Source organism: Grammomys surdaster, unplaced genomic scaffold (genome assembly GCF_004785775.1).
Source record: "Grammomys surdaster isolate TR1022 unplaced genomic scaffold, NIH_TR_1.0 149, whole genome shotgun sequence".
NCBI classification, from domain to species: Eukaryota; Metazoa; Chordata; class Mammalia; order Rodentia; family Muridae; genus Grammomys; species Grammomys surdaster.
Genome location: NW_021604607.1, coordinates 10,107,935 through 10,131,723, shown reverse-complemented (window position 1 = coordinate 10,131,723; position 23,789 = coordinate 10,107,935). Strand labels below are relative to the sequence as shown.

The 23,789-nt window shown below is 49.4% G+C and overlaps 1 protein-coding gene across 1 annotated transcript; it reads right to left on the bottom strand.

The window, feature by feature from the left end:
• Positions 1-1,632: 1,632 nt before the first annotated feature.
• Positions 1,633-16,323, bottom strand: Haao (3-hydroxyanthranilate 3,4-dioxygenase). Its single transcript, XM_028765118.1, has 10 exons — positions 16,060-16,323; positions 12,755-12,833; positions 8,930-9,013; positions 8,562-8,668; positions 5,603-5,692; positions 5,314-5,357; positions 4,921-5,066; positions 2,607-2,675; positions 2,124-2,206; positions 1,633-2,018 (listed from the first exon to the last, which is right to left on the bottom strand). Exons 1-10 carry the CDS (start codon positions 16,137-16,139, stop codon positions 1,940-1,942), a joined length of 861 nt encoding a protein of 286 aa, XP_028620951.1. The 5' UTR covers positions 16,140-16,323; the 3' UTR covers positions 1,633-1,939.
• Positions 16,324-23,789: the final 7,466 nt, after the last annotated feature.

The window sequence follows — 23,789 nt, the reverse complement described above, 5'->3', positions numbered from 1 at the left end:
TTCTTGGCTGGCCTCCATCCTGCCTGTGCTTTCCTTCCTTCCACTCCACTATGCCTCCCTCCTGGGCTTCTGCCCTGCTCCAACCCTGAGACCGGTGTGATTCAAGCATGTCTAACTTGGACTGACCCCTACCCTAGGGGACTATGGAGAAGGAATTAGGTTCCATGTGAAAGACTCAGAACCCTGGAGAGTGGAGGCCCCCACCCAGGCACCCCGATCATCAGTGTCACAGAAGCAGTAACAGCCATTAAGGGGAAATTATTTCCTTCTGGTCAAGAAAATGAACTTTCTGGCCTGGGGAAGACCTAGTACTCTAGCTGGGCAGGTCAATTAATCCCTTGGCTAACATGACTAGGAAGGTAGATATTCTTTAAGCCATGCAAAGGGGACAGGAGGAACGTGTATCCTGTTGATAACATGATGCTGTTTTCTTCCCAGAATTCCCACCCCCTAGTGCAGCTGCCTTTGGAGCTGCAGCCAGATCACCCCGTTAAAGTCTTTCCTTTGGGAAAGCTTGGCACTCCTTTCCTCTTCCTACCACTGTTCTAAGAAACTCCCAGGTTCTTAAAGCCCAGGCCTCCTCACTCTGTCTCTGAAGCATAACTCTTCCTTCCTCTTTGCCATCCGGCTACACGGCTGGCCCAACTCAAATGGCAGCTGCTGAGATTTACAGCTTGCTTGCTTTGGGGTTTTCTTTTCAATGCTAATAAAATTGTCCTCTTTGAAATCAGATGCTGTCACCTTCACGGATAGCATTGATGAGACATGAGGAAGCCTGGCTGTCCCCTCCTCACAGATGGAGCCATCCATTCCGTGTTCTGACCCTACAACATCTCTACACATGTTCCCTTCCCAGGTCTGGGACAGAGATGCATGCTGGTGCCACCAAACAGGGACCAGGTCACCCTGAAGAGTGGACATTTGAAGGCACCAGGGTAGTCCTTCTTTGCTTACAGGAAAGATTTCAGAGTAGGAAGACAGGCGGTGATGTCATATCCTTCACGGACAGAAAGCCCCTCAGCAAAGTCAGGTCCCTTTGCCCTTCAGCGGAGTGTGTCAGAGTAGTGAGCCACCAGGCTAGGGTGGGGAGACAGGGCTCGAGTTCTCCTTTCTTTAGGGAGCTCTGCCTCTAAGCCTAGGCTTGCTTTGTGCGGATGCAGGTTCAGTATTGTCAGCTTCTTGCTGAAGTCCCTCCCTGAGCCCAGGCTGCCCAGGAAGGCTGTGTATGCCACGGATGTCCCACTTGCCATTCCTCCACTTGTAGAAGCTGTGACAGTGGTTACCTCTGGGTGTGAGGAAGTCTATGTTTTAGGTATTTCTGTTTTCTATGATTAGCATACATGACTTCTGTGGTTGAGAAAGAAACTCAACAGAGTCGGGTTTGTTGTTATTTTTAAGTATGTTAACAACTAAATGAATGAATGGGGAACAGAGAGAGACAAAGAAGCACTCGGCTCCACAACCACAGCAGGACACAGCATGTATGGACCAGGGTTGCGTGCACAGCGAGAACCGCCCATCCACAAGAGGTGGTGACACACATTAACAGGCCCTCTAACTCCCTAAGGTCACTGGTATCCCTAAGCAACATATGACAGGGGAACACAGGTCTGCCACCTAAAACTCGCAAGCACTTGTTCAGCAGGATGCCTTTATTGAGAGATTTCTTAGTGTCAGGCTGGCGGGCACATGGGCACAGTTCACACCTAGCTGACAGTGTAGGGCTATGGCTGTTAGAAGAGAGGGAACTACTGGTGTCCTAGGAGTCTGGCATCCTGGGCTGAGCATGGCAGGGGTGTGAATGCCAGTGACAACCCATGGCCACGCAAGGGGCCTGCTGATGTCCACAGAGACACAATGAGGGTGAAAGCACTGTCTGGAAAGGGCAGCTGCTGGGACAGCACTCAGGCACCCGGGGCTGTTTGGGGTCACAGGAGGGTCACCCCAGTGGCTTCTTACAGGCAGGGTCTTGTGTCACAGACAGAGCCACAGAGCCTTGTGCTCGCTCCCACACGTACCTGTGGGAACACAGATAAGGCAAGAGTCAGGCAAGGCCAAAGCCCGAAGGTTCCAGGGAAAGGGGGTCAGTCTCATGGTTTCAGAATGTCCTGACATATACTCACGAGGTCCCAGTGGGTACCAGCAGGCTGTCATCTGGGGCTAGGGCCACACACTGCCCTCCCATTGTCACCTTAGAGGAACCCTCCTATGAGAAAACAGCAGAACCAACTCAGGCTGAGCTCAAGGCCAGCCTGAGTGAGTTAGCAAAACCTTGTCTTGTAATAAGAAAAAGTGTGTGTGTGTGTGTGTGTGTGTGTGTGTGTGTGTATGCATTCATGTGTGTGCATGTGTGGATAGGGAAAGTTGGGGAAGCAGGGAGTGTTTGATGGTAGAAATCTTGTCTTGCAGGAGGCCCTAAGTTGGATCCCTAACACCACAAAAACAAAACATAACCACAAAAGAGGGTGAGGGACCTCAGGCCTCAACTCCTAGTCTGCCTTGCAAGAGGCCCTAAGGGTAGGTCTCAGTCTGGGAGCCTGCGGTCCAGGAACAGCCGATCTCCACGGACAGGAAGTGGTGCCACCCTGTCCTGGGGTCCCACTTGCCAGTTGCCACAGCCACACATCCACATCCTGTCTCGGGCCTTTGCTGCTGCCTTGTCCGTGGGCGATGACCTGGAGGGAGACAAAGCAGAGTATTTTGGGGTTGTGCCCCGTTTGGGAGACAGTCACAACCCTGACCCTCAACCACTATGACCTTCAAGGGGCAAGATGTGCCCACTGCCACAGCCTCATCCCAAGTGACAAGCCTTTACTTGTCAGGGATCGGAAAGGAAGGCTTCAGGCCGCAGGGCTGCAGCATGTGCTGCCTGCTCGTTATTTACACACACACACACACACACACACACACACACACACACACACGCACGCGCGCGCGCGCGCGGGCCCTTATGAGGATTACCAGCTCACAAACACACCCACCCCAGCTCTCCAGATTTCCGTTGCCCTTCCTGTGGAGTGTTCAGAGTCTGACTTAAGGAGAGAGGGAGGCTGGGGCCTGTCAGCCTTATGATCATGGAGGGCCTGTGCTCCTGCAGGCTGTAAGGAGGGGTTAATGGAAATTGGCAATGGAGAACTAGAGCAGATCAGGGAAGCCATTGGCTACCTGTGGTGGGTGGAAGGAGCTTCAGGCTTTGTGGCTCATCACAGCCCTACATAAGCATTGGGTGCCCCTAGACTGAAAGAGCAGTCCAAGCCTCCTGACCTGAAGTGACCACTGGTGGTTTTGTTGTTGTTGTTTGTTTTAAATTTTCCTCTTCTTCCTTGCCCTCCTCCCTTTTCTTCTTCTTCTTCTCCTTCTTCTTCTTCTTCTTCTTCTTCTTCTTCTTCTTCTTCTTCTTCTTCTTCTTCTTCCTCCTCCTCCTCCTCCTTCTCTTCCTCCTCCTCTTCTTCCTCCTCCTCTTCCTCCTCCTCCTCTTCTTCCTCCTCTTCCTCCTCCTCCCCTCCTCCTCCTCCTCCTCCTCCTCTTTCTCTTCTTTTTCATCATCATGATCTTCATCAGCAGCACCGTCATCATCATATGAATGTATGATGTGTGTACATGTGGTCAAACATGCATGACTTGTGGAATCAATTCTCTTTCCACCTTTATCTGGGTCTCAAGGATCAAACCCAGATTGCCAGGTTTACACAGTAAGCACCTTTACCCAGTGAGCCATCTGTCTGACTCCTGGTGACAGGCTGTGCCATTGGAAAGCTGTCCCACATGTGAATAGCAGCACCCTTGTAGATGTCTCTGCAACACCTTGACCCAGTCTCACAAAGAAAGGCTGATGGCTCTGAACTAGACTTCTCCCTCCACACCTGGGTGAAGCCCCGCTGTCTCTAGGACATGTTCTCTCCCTTAGTCTAGGGCAGCTGAGTTCTAGGAGCAGTTAGCAATTCAGCCTTCATTCTGGCCTCTCCACCTAGATCTGGCCAGCCTCGGCTGCTTGCGGGGTTAGGCTGTTTCAGCTCTTCCAGCCTTTACGCCTCTTCCTCCTCTGGACTGCTCCACCACCTCCCTTTCTACCTCCTGCAAACCCTTACACTGGCTTTACCATTCTACCCGGGGCTGGAGAGATGGCTCTGTGGTTAAGATCACAAAGGACCCAGATTCAGTTCCCAGGACCCATATGGTCATTCTTAAGCATCTGTAACTCCAGTTCCAGAGGGTCTAATACCCTCTTCTCACCTCCATAAGCACCAGGCAAGCACACACACGCAGGTCAACACCGATAAACACAAAATAAACCAATCTAAAAATTTTAATTAAAACATTCTATGTCCTCCAGGAGCTCTCTGGTTATTCTCCTATGACTTTCTGTGTTTTCTCTAGTAAATGAACTGTCACATGACTGGCAGTTGTGGGTTAACTTGTCCATAGCAACTGTCTTGTTCTTACCAAAGCCTGAGGCAGCAGGAATACTAGATGAAAGGCTTGTAGGGGCTCTACACATTGCTGCCCAGCCTTCTGCCAAAAACTTTCCCTTCAGCTTCCAAGCTCCCATGTGCCAAAAGCCCAGGGGAAGTAAGGATGCTCAGGAAGCCGACAGTGGACAAAGAACCTCCCACTCTGAACTCAAAGTATCCTTGGGACCATGAAGGTACCCAGAGAATTTCAGTCACAGCAACACTGTTAATCTCTGAGATAGAAAGGGAACAAGAAGGCCTTTCTCGTGCCTCTGAAGTCAGTCAGTCTGTCTGTCTGTCTGTCGTGTGTGTATGAGAGAGAGAGACAGACAGACAGAGACAGAGATAGAGACAGAGATAGAGACAGAGACAGACAGAGACAGAGACAGAGACAGAGAGACTGAGATTGAGTGATTCCCATTTCTCAGGTGCTGGCTGGCTGACTGCTGAGTGACCTGAGCTATATTACCTGGGTCTCATAGGTGTCCCCAAACAGGCTTAGGGACGTGCCTGTCTGAAGCTCCCTGGAGTGGCCATCCAGCCAGGCCTTCAGTGACATGGGCTTCATGATGGATCGTTTACTCAGCGGGAATGGTGGCTCCTTGAGCAGCTGGTCTGTGCCAGAGACACGGTGATGAAAAGTGACTTCCAGGCTCCGCCCACCCAGCCCCAGTGTCCCAGAAGCTTTAACTCATATCCAGTACGGGACTTGGGTGCAGCCTAATGACTGAGCAGCCATACGGGGTGCTACTTGGTGTTGTCTGCTCAGTATTTTAATTACTAGGTAGAGGATTCAGTAAGAGGCTCCTGGGACCAAGTCAAGACCAAGACCCTTCCCACTAGAGAGAGGGAGGGGCCTCACCAGGGTTGGGCTTTCCTGTTCGGTACTGCTCAGAGTGGAAGAACCTGCAGGGACAAGCAGAGGGCACGGAATGATGGTGTTCCCGTTATGATTCCAGTGAGGTATATACCACACACAAGAAGCAGTGTACATTCACAGTCCCTCACAGGACTTCATTACCCATCATGCTCCCCTCCCAACCCTGCAGAACATCTGGTCTCATCCTGGAAGTGGGAGGTTCCTTTCAACTCCTACCCCTGATGGCTCCAGGCCACCGGGCGTTGAGGGAGGAGCCCAAGTGAGGACTTACTCTTGGATGATGGGGGCTAACTGCGTCCCAAGGTCCTTACAGTGGAACCATTTCTCGAAGAGGACGTCCTCAGTGTCCCCAACATAGTACCTGCCAAAACAGAGGTCAAGGGAGCCGGCTCTCCATCTGGGCAGCTTTGGAGCAGCCTGGTCCAGGCTGGGTTCTGCTTGAGGGCCCCTTACTGAGCCCAGGCACTGCATAGTGAAGCCGTGTTTGTTACTCTCTGTTGACACAGCCTAGGGATCACACTTACACCGGGCGTGTGCAAACCAGGTAGAACTCGGCTTGGAAACAGAATGACTCCGCAGGGATGACACAGCCTAGGTATGTGGTGGAGCAGGCTACACTTAAGACAGAAGCTTGGAGAGCATCGGAGAACATCTAATCCAAGCGTGTTTGTTTTCAACAAAGGAAGCTGAAGCTCAGCCTGAATCTTGGACGGGCAGCTGGAAGGGCTATTGTCTGCTCTTTGGGTTCTGGGTCACTGTACACAGAAACGTCAGCAGCCAATGCAGCACACCCCAACCCTCTATCCCCACCCCCACCCCCCACTCCCCAGCCTCCACTTCCCACTCCCTGACCCTCTACAGCTCCCACCCCATGAGGGATTCTTGTTTTGGACGTTGAAGGTCACCTCTGCTGCTTAGAACTTGAGCACATCTCTGGCCTTCCCTGGCACACACAACCTTCAGTCACACTGCCACCCGTGTCCCCACGGGCAGGGAGCACCTGGACAGGCACCTCTGACCCTTCCTTACGCAAGTAGCACGAAGCAGGCGCTGGGAGCAACCATCACCAGAACGCCTAACCCCAAATCAGTTTCAGATCAGCCAAGTTCTTTCCGATTCTCACCAGAAAGGTCTATGGAGACAGAGGCTGTGGGCATATCCACTCGCTTCTAACCTGAGACAGGGCTGGCTACCTTCATTATGGGGCTGCAGTGCCCTCAGGAATGGTCTTCAGGGTGGCATTTTAATGCTGAGTTCCTGGCTTTTATTAAAGGTCAAAAGCAGCCAGATGAAATCTGTTATTGAATTTGCTGTAAAATGTTATGGGGACACCAATAACTCACCAGAGTCTCCTCCAAAGAGCACCTCAGAGAGACTCCTGTTAGAAGTGAAGTCCCGCTATCTGCCTATTCAACGGGTCATTATGCCGTAGACTGGGGCAGCCAGCAGCAGCAAAACACACACACACACACACACACACACACACACACACACACACACACACCACGGAATTTTTAACAATATGAGAAATGCTTGTGAGTTTTCCAGTAGGCACTGGCTTCAGTTATGCAAACTGGGTAAACTGTAGAACTCTACAGTACCTTACAATTATGGTTTCTCTTATGTTTATCTATTTGGGGAGGGGGTATGCGTGCCATCACATGGGGTGGAGGTCAGAAGACAATTTTCAAAAGTTCACACCTTCCACCATGTGGCTCCCCAGGCTCAAACCCAGGCCCCCAGGCTTGGCAGTCAGTGCAGTGGTTTCGTTGGCTCCAACATCACTTTTTTTTTTTTTAAAACTAAAGACAGCAAAATTTAAACCAATGCATGTGACAAGACTGGAGGGTTGTGAGGGGAAGGTAAGGACAGCAAAGGTCTTCCTGAGTAACTGGAGCCTGACAAAGGACTTTTGTTTCTGCGTTTTAATTACTTGTTTGCTTGGGAGGCACGAGAGGAATAAAATTAAATTCACAAACCATAAAAATCCTCCCTTAAGTGGCAGGTAATTTTGATTTAGTTCACTTTGGATTCTTATGTTTCTAGACTTTGAGAGGGAGTATGTGTGATTTCGACTCATTAAAAAATGAGTGTTTATGCCCATTATAACTGAAGGTGTCGGGCAAAGAATTTTGATTCTGGTAACTTACTGAGAAATTAAAGTTTTCTTTGAAAACTCAAAGCATAGTTGCAGAAAAATCTTTTGGTTTGGAGCTTCAAGGATTTCCTCTTCTCAGAGCTTAATAGTCTAGCCCAGTGGTTCTCAGCCTTCCTAACACCACTGCTCTTTAACACAGTTCCTCATGTTGTGGTGACCCTCAGTCATAAAATTATTTCATTGCTACTTCATGACTGGAATTTTGCTACTGTTATGAATTGTAATGTAAATGCTTCCTATGGTCTTAGGTGACCCCTGGGAAAGGGTTGAGAACTGCTGGTCTAGAGACTGATGGGGGTGGGGAGCTCCCGGGATGGGGTCTGACTTTACCATCCAGGGCTAGTTCTTCCGCCCTGCTGATCCAGCGTGTGCGCTGGCTCTGCGTTTCTCTGTAATGCCACATCTAGCAAGCTTCTTTACCTGGGCCTAGTTTCTCCTCCAGTAACTATCAGAGCACAGCTCTAGCACGTGCAAGACCCCAGGTTCAGTCCCCAGAGTTTCAAAAAGAGCAGATAGTGAGAGCACCTAGCCCCTAGCCAGCATCAGGGGTGAATATAGGGTAATAAACACACACGGCAATTCCTAGCCGGTGCCTTGAAAACAGATGTTGCTGGCCAGATGTCCGTGCTTGTTGTGATCTGCAGTAGAGACACAGGTACAGAGGCACTGGCGAAGGACAACTGCAGGCCCGGGCTGCTAGCAGCCGAATGTGCCCATATCAGGACACGTGGCTTTTGGGTTCCTCCAGTCTCCCTGTCTGCAGTCACCCCTCCCCACCACAAGGTTCCCAGAAGACCTGCAGAATGCACAAAAGCCAGGTCCAGCTGGAGTCTTCATGAGCACCACAGAGACCACCCCCTCCCCTTGTCATCAAACCCACTCTCCCCTCTCTGGTCAGTCAGCAAATCCAGGGTCTCCATTGCCTCCTGTTGCCAAGCCCTCTAGTCTCTTGGTGGCCAGGAAGTACTTTCTTGAGTCTATCATTGATCCTTCCTGCTATACTTTTGAACAATACCCTCTGCTGTTAGCTCCCTGATCTCCCATGCCCCACCACACACAAGCAGTTAATTACCTCAGCCCATCCAGCTCATTCTCCAGCCGCCTTCGCTCAATCACCAGCCCCATGGTGTTGGCAAACCTCTGCGGGGAGTGGGGCACCCTAGCAGGCAGGAGGAATATCTGCAGGGGTAAAGAAGAGTCCAGCGAGGCTGCAGTCTCTCAAGATGACTAGGTGCCCCCAGCACAGTGGTTGACCCACAGGGAGCTCTGCCTGTCCACCCTGGAGCCCACTCTCTGCCAGCCTCTACCCTAAGACCATGGGAAACCTGAGGGAATGTTAACCTGTACTCAGAAAGGGGAGCCCTGAGGATGGGCAGGGAAAACAACCCGGGGTGGGTTTCTGCTCTGACGCCCTTCGCCTTTCTTTGGGGTCAGCCTCACCTCTCCCTGCCGTATAACCACGTCGCGGTGTTCTCCCTGCTCCAGGACTCGGAGCGTCATGTCTCCTTCCAGCTGGTAAAACACCTGTGGGAAAACCAAGAACCCAAGACTAACCTGCTCCATTCTTTAGATCCTTAACCTCTGCCCAGGACCTGAACTCTGACCAGAAAACCGGAAAAGCTTCCTGAAGGCCTCGGGGTCCAGCACCTCTGCTCTGAAGCCCCTGGGCCCCCTGGCCCAAACCACAGACAAGAAAGTTGGAGATGTACAGGGGTCTGTATGTCTGGAATTGTAAATCTGGAACATGTGGGTGGTCATCAGATTACCCAGGGTGCAACAGCAGGTGTCTGGCTAAAAGGAGGTATGCAGAAGGCTGGGTAAGACGCTCCTGGAAGACCTCAGCAACACAGCAGTGGAGATATCCCTTCACTTAGACCCGGCTTTTTCATGCACATCAGAAGTCTTACAAGCCCAGCACCAACATTATTAGCCCCGTTTTGAAGAAAAGAAAGCTGAGGCTCAAAGAAGCTGGGCTAAGATGATGAGTCTTGGAGTTGCAGTTGAGATCCTAGCCTGGGTAGCTCAGGGGCCCTGTGCATCCTCCAGCCACTAAGATGCTCTGGCACTGGGCTGTGGCAGTTGACAGCCTAGGCAGACAGACTTGGTGGCTGGGCTCTCTCTAGGGGCTCCTTCTAAATTTTCTATTCTATCCTAAAATCGTAACCAGTACCTTATGAGCTGGACCTTTATGAGCTGGACATATGACTCATGTCCCAATTGACAGAAAGAGTGCCTTGAGTTTGAGGCCAGCCTGGGTTATAGAGTGAGACCTTGTCTCAAAAACAAACAAACAAACAAACAAACACAACAACCCTGAAACAAACAAAAAATTATTCCCAGAGGATCCTGATTACAGAATAGTCCATATATATCGTAGGTGACAGTGTTCATGGTTATGAATGAGGGAAAGCTTGCTACACTTCCTGTTTTCTACAATGAATGGTATTTACTTTCATTATTAAAAACAAGCCGTATAATTAAAGATGCAGCTCCACGGCAGGATGCTTGTTATGTAGTATGTTTGAGTCTCTGAGTCTAATCTCCTAGAACACACACACACACACACAACACACCTTATATGTTATTTAAAACAAATCATGAAAACCTACTAGATTTCGTCATAGGAAGCAATTGAGCGTGTGTGTCTCTGTGTGTGATCAGTCCTCAGTATAAATCTTGGGTCTTTTCATGGTGGAAGAGAAGAGGAGGGGCCCCGAAGTTATGGGGAGGGGCTGCAAATATCAACTTGAGAGAAAGGGGCCAGATTCAAACCTTTTCCAGGCTAACAATAAGATATTAACAGCTATTGATCAAAACCAGAAGGCAACAGTGGGACTTTCCTGACTTGTCCCTGCCCAGAGGCCTTCTCTGTGATGAGGGGCGGGCCTGGACTGCAGCAGAGGACATACTCCTGACAGCAGAAAATCACCAGTAGTAACCCTGGGCAATCCAAAAGGAATTATGCTTCTTGGGAAGTAAATGATGTTTGAGACCTAGGGCTAGCTGGAAGATTAAGTGTACTGGCTCACAGATATTAAATTGAGTCTGGCTTCTGTGACCTGGAAAGGACTCACAGGTAGGAAAGCCAGCAACAGGTAAGGACCATAGCTATTAAGTAACTACTCTGTGCACACTGTATTTCTCCATAGGCAGAGCCATAGTCCCCTGTGCTACAAGAGAAGGCTCAGACCAAGGGCACAGGATATGCATCTGTCTAGTCACACGACTAGTCAGAGGAACATCTCCTTCTCAGCCAATTGTCTTCATTCTTGGCAACCACCAGAGAAAGTGGGTTTGAGTGGTGAGTTGGTCCAGGGCATCTGTGGGTTATCGCAGAGACCAGCGCTCAGCCAGAAGGGAAATCCAGTGCAGCCAGTGCCAGATATGCTTTAACCATCACCCAGAATGACTGCTCAGGAGCTGGGTAAGGACAGGCAAGGACAAAGAGGACACTGACCCTCTATTTTGCTCTAAAGCTGCTCAGGGACTCGGAAGACCAAACCTTGCCCTCATATCACAAACCTACCTCCATCCAGACTTCTCTGAGCTACCAAGTATCCCTCATCATCAAAGCCAGCCTGCCTCATCTCTTAGCCACCAGCTGAATCACAGTATGGAGTCCCAGTATGTACTGGTCCAGAACTCACGGACATGGTTATACTTAGGGTTACCAATGTTTTCATAGCAGGGAAGAAACCTGGAGGAAAACCTGATGCAGAGGCCATGGAGGGGTGCTGCTTACTGGCTTGCTTTTCATGGCTTACTCAGCCTGCTTTCTTATAGAACCTAGGACCACCAGCCTAGGGATGGCACCACCCATAGTGGGCTGGGCCAGCTTTTCAGATCTTACGGAGGCTCTACTTCAATCGAGGCTCCCTCCTCTCTGATGACTCTAACTTGTGTCAAGATAACATAAAAGCCAGCTGGCACAGACACATATGCACCTGAACAGTGCGGAGGAGAGACAGACCCTGAGTTGAGCAAGGGCAAAGAAGAAGGAACTAGACAATGGGGGACAGGCAGGGTGGACACTGACAACAGGCCTAACTGTTGAGTGGAGATGAGCCTGCTTGTCAAGCAGTAAAGGGTACCTGGGCCTCAGTCACTGCAGCCATTCAGCTCTAACCGCCCCCCACCCCCATCTCTCTGTAGTTTAGATTTTCATATAGTTTTCCATCATAGGAAACCAGTTGTAGGGAGGTGTTCAATGGCCAGGAGAGGGTCAAGGTGTGTGGAACTGGTTCTGCTCAGCTCTGGCCACTGCTGTAGGCCCATTTCACTCTGCCTGCAGTTCTTGTGCCCTTAGTATTTGCTGACAGAGCCGTTCTCAAGGCTTCACAGTGAGCAGTCCTAAGTTGGTGTTGGGGATGTCAGTGACAGGGTTGGAGGCTCAAACCCCAGAACCAGGTCTTCCAGGGAATAAGGGGGCACGTTACAGTGGTCCTTTCCCAGCACAGCACATCCTGATATATGTATACTGTATCTGTGTCATTCAGGAGGATCGGGGTCTTCTCTTCTTCTTCTTCTTCTTTTCCTTCTCCTCTTCTTCCCTTCCTTCTCCTTTTTCTTATTCTTCTCCTTCTGCCTTTCTTCCTCATCTTACTTTTTCTACTTCTTCCTCTTCCTTCCAGACAAATTTCCATTTTTCAGCCTAGTTCTCCTTGAACTCCTGACCCTCTTTGCCTCCACTCCTGGTGCAGGATTACAGATGTGCACCATTACAGATGTGCACCATCACACACAATTTTTGACTTTTTAAGTATAGCTTCAGTACATATGTGTAGATGTACAGAATTCAGTCTCCAGACTGGGGCTTGCTGCCTCTAGTAGTAAAAAGGGCCCACCCAGTCCCAACCCCTTCTTCAGCATTGCCACGCTTGACCTCCCGAGTTGCCTCCATTTCTCCTCCACCTCCTTGTGTCCTCAGACAATTTTCTCCTTGTATGAAGGAGAGGGAGAACCTGATTCTGGGATCAAAGGTCAATGGACTCCTTCAGAGTTCGTGTCCCATATGGAAGACCAATCCTATATTCAGGCTGAAGGAGAGGGACCACCACATGTGGATGAAGTGGAGATCCTACAGTCTCCTCAGTGAGTTCCCCAGGCACAAGGCAGGTACCCCAATTCTAAGGCAACAATTTTCCCTTCTCCTGAGAGTCAGATTTGCTTTTCTCTGGGCCACTCACTCTAACCCTAATCTAGAAGTGTCTAGACCCCCTACCCTCCAAGTGGCAGCAGGTGGCAGGGATGGGCAGCATGGCCTACCTCCTCACCCTCTTCAATGTGGTAATCCTTCCTGGTATTGGGGCCTCCAACGAACATGATTTTGAGCTGCTCCTGGTGCCTGCAATGGAGAGGCAAGAAGAGGACCTGAATCAACTTCTGGGAAGGGGGAGGGGGCAGAGGGAAGCAGGGACTGTGGGGACAGGAAGAGGTCTGGTACATGTATCTGAGAGAACGTCTCTTCCACCTACACTGTTCCACATGCATTAACGTGTCTCTGTGTATGGTTGTCTGCATGTCTTCAGACCAACAAAGACACAGCATGGCCGAGCATAGCTCTGTGAACCCTGGGCCATGCTCAGTGACCAGAGAACAAAGAGGAGCTCTCAGCCTGACTTCTGTGACACTCTCCACCACTGGGGATCATCCATACTCTGGGGACTCAGGGGACAACGACGTCTAAGAGGGCAAGGAGATATGTGTCTGGCATGTGTTCACAAGCACAGAACACCTCCAAAGACTGATTTAGCTTTATTACAATCTTGGGCATGCTAGTTGACTTTAGTTTTCTCATCCAGCAAGACAGCTTTGACTTATAAGGTTTTTAAAAATTTATATATATATATATTTTTTTTTCTAGATAGTTTTATGTTATTTGGGAAGTTGAGAAAATGCCCCCACCAGATTGGCCTATGAGCCAGATTGATGATTTTCTTGATTGATGGGGGAGGGCCTGGCTCAATGTGGGTGGTGCCATCCCTGGGCTGGTGGTCCTGGGTTCTATAAGATAGCAGGCTAAGCAAGCTATGGAAAGCAAGCCAGCGAGCAGCACCCTTCCATGGCTCCTGCCTCCAGGCTCCCGCCTCCAGGCTCCTGCCTTGGCTTCTTTCGGGCTCCTGCCTTGGCTTCTTTCAGGCTCCTGCCTTGGCTTCTTTCAGTGATGCTTTTATAAGCAGTAAGTGTGGAGGTCAGAGGACAACTTTTGGGAATCAATTCAGGTCTTCAGGTCTGTGATGGAAAGTGCCCTGCCCATTGGTCCACCCCTTCAGCCAATTCTTTTTGGGTCCTTTATTAATAGACTTAACTGAGATATACTTAGAACACATACAGAAAGTTCTTGAACAAGCCTATTTGAAAACTATACCCCATATACACCCTTCAGCCAGAATTCACAAGCCAGACGATGTTCCTCCTGTGCTCAGAGCCCTCCAGAAGCTTCTCATCTTCTACATCTTCTAACAGTGAGATTGTTATGGTTTGAATCCCGGCACTGGTCCAAACTCTTGTGTTGGAGTCCTAACCCCCAGGGCCTCAGAGGGTGAACTTATTCAGAAACAGGGCTGTTGCAGTTACAGGAAAGTTATAATGGAGTGATATATTTCCGTACATGGTCATAGCATATGAGAGCTGAATGTAAACCTCAGAACCTGCCTCTGTGCATCATGTTGTTGTGGGAGGGGTGCAGTCTTGATGGGACGAGAGAGGAGAGAGAGAGAGAGAGAGAGAGAGAGAGAGAGAGAGAGAGAGAGGATATGCCTTGAGGAAACAGGAGTCTGACAAGGAAGGATCAACAGTCCCAGCTGCCTTATGCTTTGCTCAGTGCAGTGTGAGGTTTTACGAGTGGGAATTTGGACATGGAGACTCACAGCAGGAGAGCGTCTCTGAGGATGAAAGCAACACTGGGGGTTCATGTGTTTGAAACCAAAGAACATCACTGATACCAGCGAAGTACCAGAGAAGTTAGGGCCAGGCATGGCACAGACTCACCATGAAAACTGTCCTCTCACGGACGAAGGGTTCTCTCCACAGGCTAGTTCATGCCGATTGGCATCTCGTCTCAACAGTTCTACAGGGAAGGTGTTTTGTCAGTTTGCCTCCTGCCATATGCCAATGTCCAGAGCATCGTGGTGCTCAGCAAATACCGGCTGACTGAATAAAGGGAGGGCCTATACGATCGTGATGGTGAACGTTAGGCGTTCTAGAGGACTGGATGGCTGGGGAGGCAGAGGTGGGAAGCAGGGCTGGAGGCAAGGCAGTCATTGCTGACCAGGCTGATGTGGATGGAATCAGAGATGCCTACGGGATTGAAAGGAGGAAGACTGGGAGGAGTGAGAATGAGAGACCGCAGACAGGGAAGAAGTGGAGAAAAGAGGCAAAAATGATAAAGCTCCAAACTGAGGAAAGCAGCAATGGCAGATGAGAAGAGGCTTCGAGGGGCCGTCATGGTTAGCTGCGGGAGTGTTGCGCACCAGAGGCCGTCATGGTTAGCTATGGGGGAGGGGGCGTGTTGCTCGGTGACCAAGAGCATGTGCGGACTTTGTAGTCAAACTGTTCCTGGGCTTCCATGTGGACTCTGTCCCCCACTAGCTCTGTGACATTGGGAAAGTTACTTATTAAATCCCACCTCATGGGGGCTACAGTGAGAAGTCAAGGACTCGATGAGATATACTTGGCCAATTCCTCCTGTTGGAGGGTAGGTGGCTGTAGCCTGCTGGGCTGCGACACTGCCTACTGGAAATGACTTATAGCCACACAGACATGGGGACTTCCGGTCTGCAGAGGTGATGCAAGAAGCTCGGCTGTGGAGCTGAGGGGGCGGGGTGATGGAGGCAGCATGGACAAGCCAGTCCGTGCTGTGGGTAGAGGAGACCTGGGAGGGTCTGGTGTGTGTGTGGCCTTGAGTCCTAGGTTAAGAATCCTCACGGCTAGGGATGCAGCTCGGTTTGGAGAACTGTGTGCCTAGCATTCACTGACTTCCACACTCAGCACCTCAGACACAGGGGGTGGTGCTACACATCCGTCATTCTAGCACTTGGGAGGTAGAAGCTGGAAGACTGGTAATTAAAGCCCAACCTTAGCTACATTGTGAGTTAAGCCAGGGCTATAGAAACACACACACACACACACACACACACACACACACTCACCATCCAAAGAATTGTTCATCTGACTCAGCTTCAGGGTTTGCCAAGGTTGAGGTGTGTGGTTTGGAGTCTCCAGGCCCTAAGTTCTAGTCTGGGACAATGAAAACCAGGCTTTCCCCAAGGTGCATGGGGCCATTGGGTTGGAAAGCTGCTTTCAGCCATGAAAGGAATGTCACACCCTGCCACCTCATCTCTCACGGCCTCAGAGACACTCAAGCAGATCTCAGAAGTCAAGGCCACCATCTCCACTGTGGTCTCCAGAAAGAGGAACAGACTGAGGTAGTGAAAGAAGAAACAGATAGTTTTCACCCTCCCCAGAAGAGCACCAAGTGGATGGAACTCAAGGGGGAGGGGATGGCTGAGGGAGGAGGAAGAGGAATAAGAAAGGGGGTGGGTTGTAGTCACCGGGTGCTGGGGACTCACATAAGTTTGTTGCAAACCGGAGGCTGAAAGGAGGCCCGATTCTCTTCTACCCAAGAGTTGACTCTCACACAGCGCTCCATGGCTGGCCAGCAGGACCCTTCTGCCCACAACGTGGTCGCCAGGTAATCCGGCGGTTGGAGAGGTGCGATCTGCTCAGTCTCCGGGCGGCCACCTCATTAATTAGCTTACCAGAGGTCAAAGAGTTGAGCAATCTCCAGCCACCCTGTGGTGCGGCTCTGGGGTCTGAGCCTGTTTGCCTTGCCCCTGCTCATAGGGCGGGCCCTCCGGGGCGGGGATCAAAAACCCAAGAACAGACCCGCCTCCTAGGTCATGGCCAGCATCCTCCCAGTACCTAACTACTTCGGTCTGAGGCTGGACTCTGATACCTACTAGGCCCACGTAAGATGCAGGATACTGGGCTTTCTGCTTTCCTAGAGGCCCCGCCCCTAAAGAAACATTGTGATGGGAGAATAAAGGTTTGAAAATCGGAGACTTTGAGCACGAGGAGAACTGAAGGCGACAGGAGCACACAGAGGCCATCACAGGAGGCAATTAACACAGTATCCAGTCTCCTCCGGAGTACGGAGGTCTGGCCGGGTCCTGCAGATATGATTGGCTAGACCCGAGATACCTTGTCCTCTCCTTGTGGGCGGGAATGAGGTGCCCAGCACTGTTCTGAGTGAGCTTTTTACTCCTCCACTGGAAATCGAACCAGGGTCTTTAGTTTGCTAGGGAAACTCTGACATGGAGCTTCGCTATATCCCCTTCCCTTGTGTCTTGTTTATATTTTGTTATTTGGTTTTGATTTTTGAGACAAGAAATCACTTTGTAATCCAAGATGTTGGGCAAGTTGCTATGTAGCTCAGGCTAGCCTCAAACTCTATCCTTCTGCCTCAGTGCTGGGATTACAGATGGATGCCACCATAAATCTACAATCCCCACTCTTGTATGTTTTAAGCCACACACCTGTGAAGAACTTTACAGGTGAAGATGGCCCTGGGTGTCTGTCTTAGTCAGGGTTTCATTGCTATGAAGAGACACCATGATCAAGGCAACTCTTACATAGAACAAGAGGGCTGGCTTACAGGTTCAGAGGTTCAGTCCATTATCATCATGGCAGGAAGCATGGCAGCATGCAGGTAGACACGATGGTGAAGGAGCTGAGAGTTCTACGTCTAGATCCAAAGGCAGCAGGAGAAAACTGTCTTCCAGGCAACTAGGAGGAGGGTCTCAAAGCCCACCCCACCCCCACAGTGACACGCCTACTCCAACAAGGCCACACCTACTCCATTAAGGCCACGCCTACTCCAACAAGGCCACACCTACTCCATTAAGGCCACGCCTACTCCAACAAGGCCACACCTACTCCATTAAGGCCATACCTCCTAATAGCACCACTGCCTGGGCTATGCATATACAAACCACCTCAGTGTCCTAGCCTGCCAGACTAGAGGCTCCTCAGCCCAGGTTGCCCTGGGGCAGGAAATGTAGATCTACATGTGGGAATGAGGAAGAGGATGAGGGCAATGACCACCTTTCCTCAGGACTCAGAATTCTTGGGAGAACTGAAATGGAGTGGACTATAGAATCAGTGTGTGGGAGAAGAACCGGTTTCAGGCCTCTGAGCCCAGAATACAGACTTCGGAATAGAAGAATTGCTAGTGTCTCCCTCGTGGCTCTCATGATCACCCACCCTTGTCTGCAGCCTGACGTGGGCAGCGTCTCTGCCTCTCAGAGTTAAAAGCTCTGAGGGTGTAAGTTAAATGTGGACGGGCACTCAGCAAGAGTCTTGCCCTCCTGGTAAGGACTTTCTCGTTTCCTCTGCACCACCCTCACCCCTTTCTACAGCTTTACTTTTTGATTATTCATTTAGCACATTTCAGCTAAGTATTTATGGAAGCATTTCCTCTTAGAACGTTGTCTGGTACCTGAATAAATCAAACCTTCTTTATATTTCCCATCTCCAAGTAGTCAGAGGGGTGTAAACAAAACCCTGGATGACCTATGGTCACGTGTCAGGCTTCTTTCAGGTGCTGTTAAATGGGGGTGGGGAGGGTGAGGAGGTGGGCAAGTGAAGTCACCTAAGGGGAGGGGCTACCCGCAACCCAGCAGATGCTCTGTTACTTACTGCAGAGGACAGAGTGGTACTTCTCCTGTACTTTAATTGATGCAATTAAACAATGTGAGGCTGTGAGTAGAGTTTGGGGACATGAATGCTCAAGACTCAAGCTAAGATACATTTGTATCACTGTGGGAGATGATCTCTACTTTGGCCTGTGTGGATAAAACACTGTTCTAGGGTACCACAGGCAAGCCTCATTATTCAGATGGCTTCAGTCAAGAAAACCCCAACATTTGTATTAGTTACTTTGCCTATTGTGGGAACAAAAGGGATTAATTTTGGCTCCCAGTCTGAGGGTACCCTCAAATGATGGGGAAGTCATGGCGGTGGGAGCCTGAGGCAGCCAGTTATATGGCATCAACAGGCAGGAGGCAAGCGAGCTGGACGCTGACCAATGCTGGTGCTCAGCTCCCAGTCTCCCTCTTCCTCAGCCTGAACTGCAGCTCACAAACTATCGCCACCCACAGTTAGTGTGGGCCTTCCCAGCCCAATTAACTAGCAACTCCCTCACAGACAAGTCAGGAAGCTTGTTTCCATGGTGATTGTAAATCCCATCAAGTTAATAATCAAGATCAAACATCAGGCTGCTCCCAGGTGCCACCTCTTTCCGCTGTATACAGGAGCTTATTTGTGCCATGGAATCAGAAGAAAACAGCATCTTCTCTGGGCTCCTAGCCCATCAAGGCCTTCTCGCTTGCTGGGTGGGGTCTTGCTCTACCCTCTGGATTGAGTAGCACATGAAGACCTTTAGATGCCTCTGTGTTTGACTGAACATGGCTGTTGATAACTAGCTGATCCTTCAGTCCCTCAATAGATTGAGCTAGTGTGTTGGCAGCTCAGAGCTGTTTGCTCTGTCTGTCTCCCTTTCTCTCCATATACCCCCTTTCATACACTCATCAAATATTTAAGAACAAATAGATTTCTATGAATAAAAGAAATGCTTCATGAACTGTGCTGGTGAAAAGGGGGAAGACGCAAGCCAAGCCCACAGTCCTCTATTGGACTCTCTCAACACAGTTCAGTTCTGTAATCCTAAGTGTAGGGGGTGTTTCTCCCAACTAACACACAGGCAATCAGACTAAGCAGTGCCTGGGGGACATCAATCTTATCCTGTCTGCATGGATGTAGCATTAGACCCCACAGGATGAGGGCTCAGTCCCATAAGACCCTCCCCAACTTCAGGCCAGTTGCAAAGAAGGAAATCAGCTACAAACTGGAATTTTGTTTTCTTTCTTTCTTTTCAGGTGCATTCTGTTTAATTTTTCTAAACTTTCTTTTCCTTTTTATTTCTTCTCTCACACAATTGATGGAGACTGCAGTTTTCCCTCCCTCCACTCCTCCCAGTTCCCACCACCATCTTCTCTCTACCCCAGATCCACTGCTCTTCTGTTTCCCTTCAGAAAAGAGCAGGCCTCCCAGGGCTATCAACTGAACATGGCTTACCAAGAGGCAATAAGACCAGGCACAAACCCTCCAATCAAGGCTGGACAAGGCAACTCAGTAGGAGGAAAAGGGTCCCAAGTGCAGGCAAAATAGTCAGAGACACCCCCAACTTTCACTGGTACAAGTCCCACAAATTCCCAAGCGTAACACATATGCAGAGGACCCAGCACAGACCCATGAAGGTTCCATGCTTGCTGCTTCAGTCTCTGTGAGCCCTTTTGAGCCCTGCTTAGTTGATCCCGTGGGCCACCTTCTCCTGGTGTCCTTGACCTCTCCGACTCCTACAATCAGCAACTTGTGTTTTCTGAGGCTGGTTCTTGGAAGAGTTGAGCAGTTTGCTGAGCCTCTCCCTGGCACGCTGCTGCCCCCCTGTGCAGAAAGCTGGGCTAGCATCCTTGGGGATGAGAGGATGAACGGCAGAAGTGGCCAGAGGCCTGCTGTGTTAAGTCTACTTAGATACCCCAGTGGAGATGGCTGAATGCAGTTCAAATCAATGCCCTGGTGCATCAGGAGCAAGTGAAATGGCCACGACTGTGGGTCACTGAGGAGGTGGCGTGTTACACTCCAGTGAACCGAGACGCAGGCATTAAGGGTTCCCAGAGTCATTTAGTGTTGTTCTGTTTTAAGTGTACTGAAACAGGCCTGAGACCGTAGCACACCTGATGCCATGTGAGCGTCACCATTCTGTCCTTAGAACCTAACAAGTAGGCCCCCACAGCTGCCAAAGAACTAGTCCCCCGAAGACCTAGTCTGTAGTGTCAGGATCTGGGAAAGTCCCTAAATGTTCTAACCTTGCTTTTTGGCTTCTATAGTCCCACTTTTCACTAACTGTTCTTGCTAACTGAAGTATGTCAACCAGGATGTGATTTCTGCTCGTAAAAGGCAAAGAACAGAATGGCTTGGGCTGTTAGGATTTGGGCTAGTTCCCCTGCAGTCGCTGGCTGCCAATACTTCTATTGTGCTTTAAGAGTGTCTGTGTGGGCTGGACCTAGGCCTCCCTGCACATGTGGAGCAGATGTGCAGCTTGACCTTCATGTGGGTCCTGAACAACCGGAGCAGGGGCTATCCCAAAAGCTGTTGTCTGTACGTGGGATGTGCTCTTCTGCTGGGCTGCCTTGTCTGGCTGCTCAGTGGGAGAGAATGTGCCTAGCCCCGAAGAAACTTGATATGCCCGGGTGAGGGGGATACCCAGGGGTGTTCCACTCACTCAGAGGAGAAGGGTATGGGGGAAAGGATTGCAGGAGGGAATGATCAGGAGGGTTGCAGTGAGCAGGATGTAAAATGAATTAAAAAAAAAATCCCACTCTCTGTGTGTTCTCTGGTGGAATTACCTCAGAACAATACCTCTCATGAATGGTACAAATCTGGTCTGACATGTCTGGTATTTAGTAGCTGGCTCCACAATTATTGATATAATTGTGTTGATGAAAGGAAGAATTCCTTAGCTCTATTGTAGGAAGTAGAGTTTAATTGAACAAAGAAAACAATACATCAATTGAGGCAGCTCCAAGAACAGAGCAGGTTCTGAGGATGGCAACCAGAGTTGAATTCTGAAGGTGTCTGCAGAGCAAGGGAACTTACACACACACAAAACTTAACAGTTAGCTGCTCAGTCCATTTCAGGGCCTCCAAGCAGCCAATGATTCGCAGGTTCTGCCTTTGAACTCTACCTACATTTGCTTGGTATATTGGGCCAAATGCTGGACTCCTTTCCAAGCCCATGGTCTTCTGCAGATATTACTGGTAGTACTTATGGTGACATCTTGTTTTGGGTTTTCCAATGACTACACTGAGCTGGTTTTCTATTAATGCTATGACACAAAATTAGAGGCATAAAAATAAAGCTAGTAAGCCAGACCCGGTGGCAACAGCCTATAATCCTAGCTACTGGGAGCTGAGGCAGGATAGAAAATTCAAGGCTATTTGTGCTACAGAGGAAGTTCAAGGGCCTGGGCAACTATGGGAGACAATGTCTCAAAAAAAGAATGGTAAGAAGAAGGTGCATTAGGGTTCTCTAGAGCAGAACTTATAGAATGAATCTCTCTCTCTTTCCTTTATCTATCTATATATCTACTATCTATCTATCTATCTATCTATCTATCTATCTATCTATCTATCTCATATATATACAGGCTGCTGTCCAGCTAATTAAACAATGATTGGCTGTGAACATAAAGTCCAAGAATTCAGTAGTTGCTCAGTCCACAAGGCTGGTCTTCTGTATACTCTGGAATCCCGTAGAACTAGGCTCTAATACCAGTGAAGGGATGGATGTGCTAAAAAGGCAAGGGCAAGCAGGCAAAGAGCAAAAGCTTCCTTCTTCTATCTCAGCGTTTCTTAACCTGCGGGGTGCAGCCCCTTTGGGGATCAAACCACCCAGAGATCAATTATCAGATATTCTTAATATCAGATATTGACATATGATTCATAATAGTAGCAAAATTACAGTTATGAAGTAGCAATAAAAATAATTTTATGGTCGGGGAGGGGTCATCACAACATAGGAAACTGTACCAAAGGGCCACAGCATTAGGGAGGTTGAGAACCACTGCTCTATTTCCTTACATAGACTTCCAGCAGAAGGCTTGTCTTCCCACCTCAAGATCCAAATAAAATGCATGCGTCTTCCCACCTCAAAGATCAAGTCTAGAAGTGGACCCATCCACTTCAAACCAAGCAAGGCAATCTCTCACAGGTGTGCCCTCCATTGCTGGATTGTAGTTCATTCCAGACGTCATCAAGCTGACAAACAGGAACAACTATCAAAACCTGCCAGGGCGAGATGGATTAGCAGGCACAGATACTTGTCACTGAGCCTGACGACCTACATTCCATCCCTGGGATCAACACTGATGGAAGGAAAGAACTGACTCCCGACAATCGTCATCCTACCTCCAAACACACTGTGGGCAAAAATAAAAAACAAATTAAATTAATGTATTTTTTAATTTAAAATGGCGGGGGATATAGTTCAATGATAGAACACTTGGCTATTATTCACAATGCTTTAGAGTTAACCCCTTGTCCCGAGAAACAAAACAAAACAAAACAAGACAAGACAACCCAACGCCCCATCACATACACCAGTCTATCATCTTTAGTTCTGGAAGTCTTAATGGGGCTCGAAGGTGAAAATCCTGGTGTATTTTTTAAAAGTCATATTTATCTTATGTTCATTGGTGTTTTGCCTGCATGTATGTCTATGTCAGATCTCCTGGAACTGAAGTTACAGACTGTTTAGAGCTGCCATGTGGGTGCTGGGAATTGAACCCAGAGCCTCTGGAAGAGCAGCAAGTGTTCCTAACCACTGAGCCATCTCTTCAGCCTTGGTTCTTGTGGGGTTTTTTTTTGTTTTTGTTTTTGTTTGTTTGGTTGGTTGGTTTGGTTTTTCGAGACAGGGTTTCTCTGTGTAGCCCTGGCTGTCCTGGAACTCACTCTGTAGACCAGGCTAGCCTCGAACTCTCGAACTCAGAAATCCACCTGCCTCTGCCTCCCAAGTGCTGGGATTAAAGGCGTGCACCACCACTGCCCGGCGGTTCTTGTGTTCTTAAAGAGTTCTGGTAAGAGGCATAGTTTAAGTAAAATTTTATTAAATTTTGTATGAATCTTTATGAGGCAGGTGTTATGATCCTGGGAAAACATGACCATTTCCTTCTCAAACCACAGAGGACTCCCTTTGTGATTATTCTCTTCGAGTTCTTCTAGAAAAATCCTCAAAGATAGATGGAGGCAGGGGGTGGGGGCATGCATCAAAGGCCACAACTCGATAAATCTACATTGAAGTCAGAATCTTTGATAGATGCAGATCCGTCATTAGCCCACATGTGCGAAAAAGAAAATGCCCTGGTGCATTGTTTTCTGACCCAACAGAACAACCTGACTCTGCTTCAAGGACTTTTTCATCCAAAGCGGCACTGTGAGAGCCGAGCATGCAGCTCCCAAGATGCAGTTGCAGCTATTCTTGCTTCTCTCCTCCCCAGCTCCCTGCCCTACACTGCCCTGGGAAGACTCGCCTCATCCTCAGCCACATTACCACTCCTGGGACTCCTCCTCCCCCTCTCCAGCACGAGTCTATCCGACCCACTCAGATGGACCAGCACCATTTCCCCATGCTGTGTCCTCAGTGTGCTTGCGGATTCTAGGGTTGGGACATGGACCTCAAGGG

Excerpts from the sequence above, each read along its gene's own strand:
- Haao (XM_028765118.1), bottom strand. The coding sequence starts at position 16,139 with ATGGAGCGCTGTGTGAGAGTCAACTCTTGGGTAGAAGAGAATCGGGCC. Across the intron at positions 5,067-5,313 it reads AACAGGAAAGCCCAACCCTG|ACCAGCTGCTCAAGGAGCCA; the intron begins GTGAGGCCCCTC and ends TCTCTGGCACAG. Across the intron at positions 2,019-2,123 it reads CTGGTACCCACTGGGACCTC|GTACGTGTGGGAGCGAGCAC; the intron begins GTGAGTATATGT and ends GTGTTCCCACAG.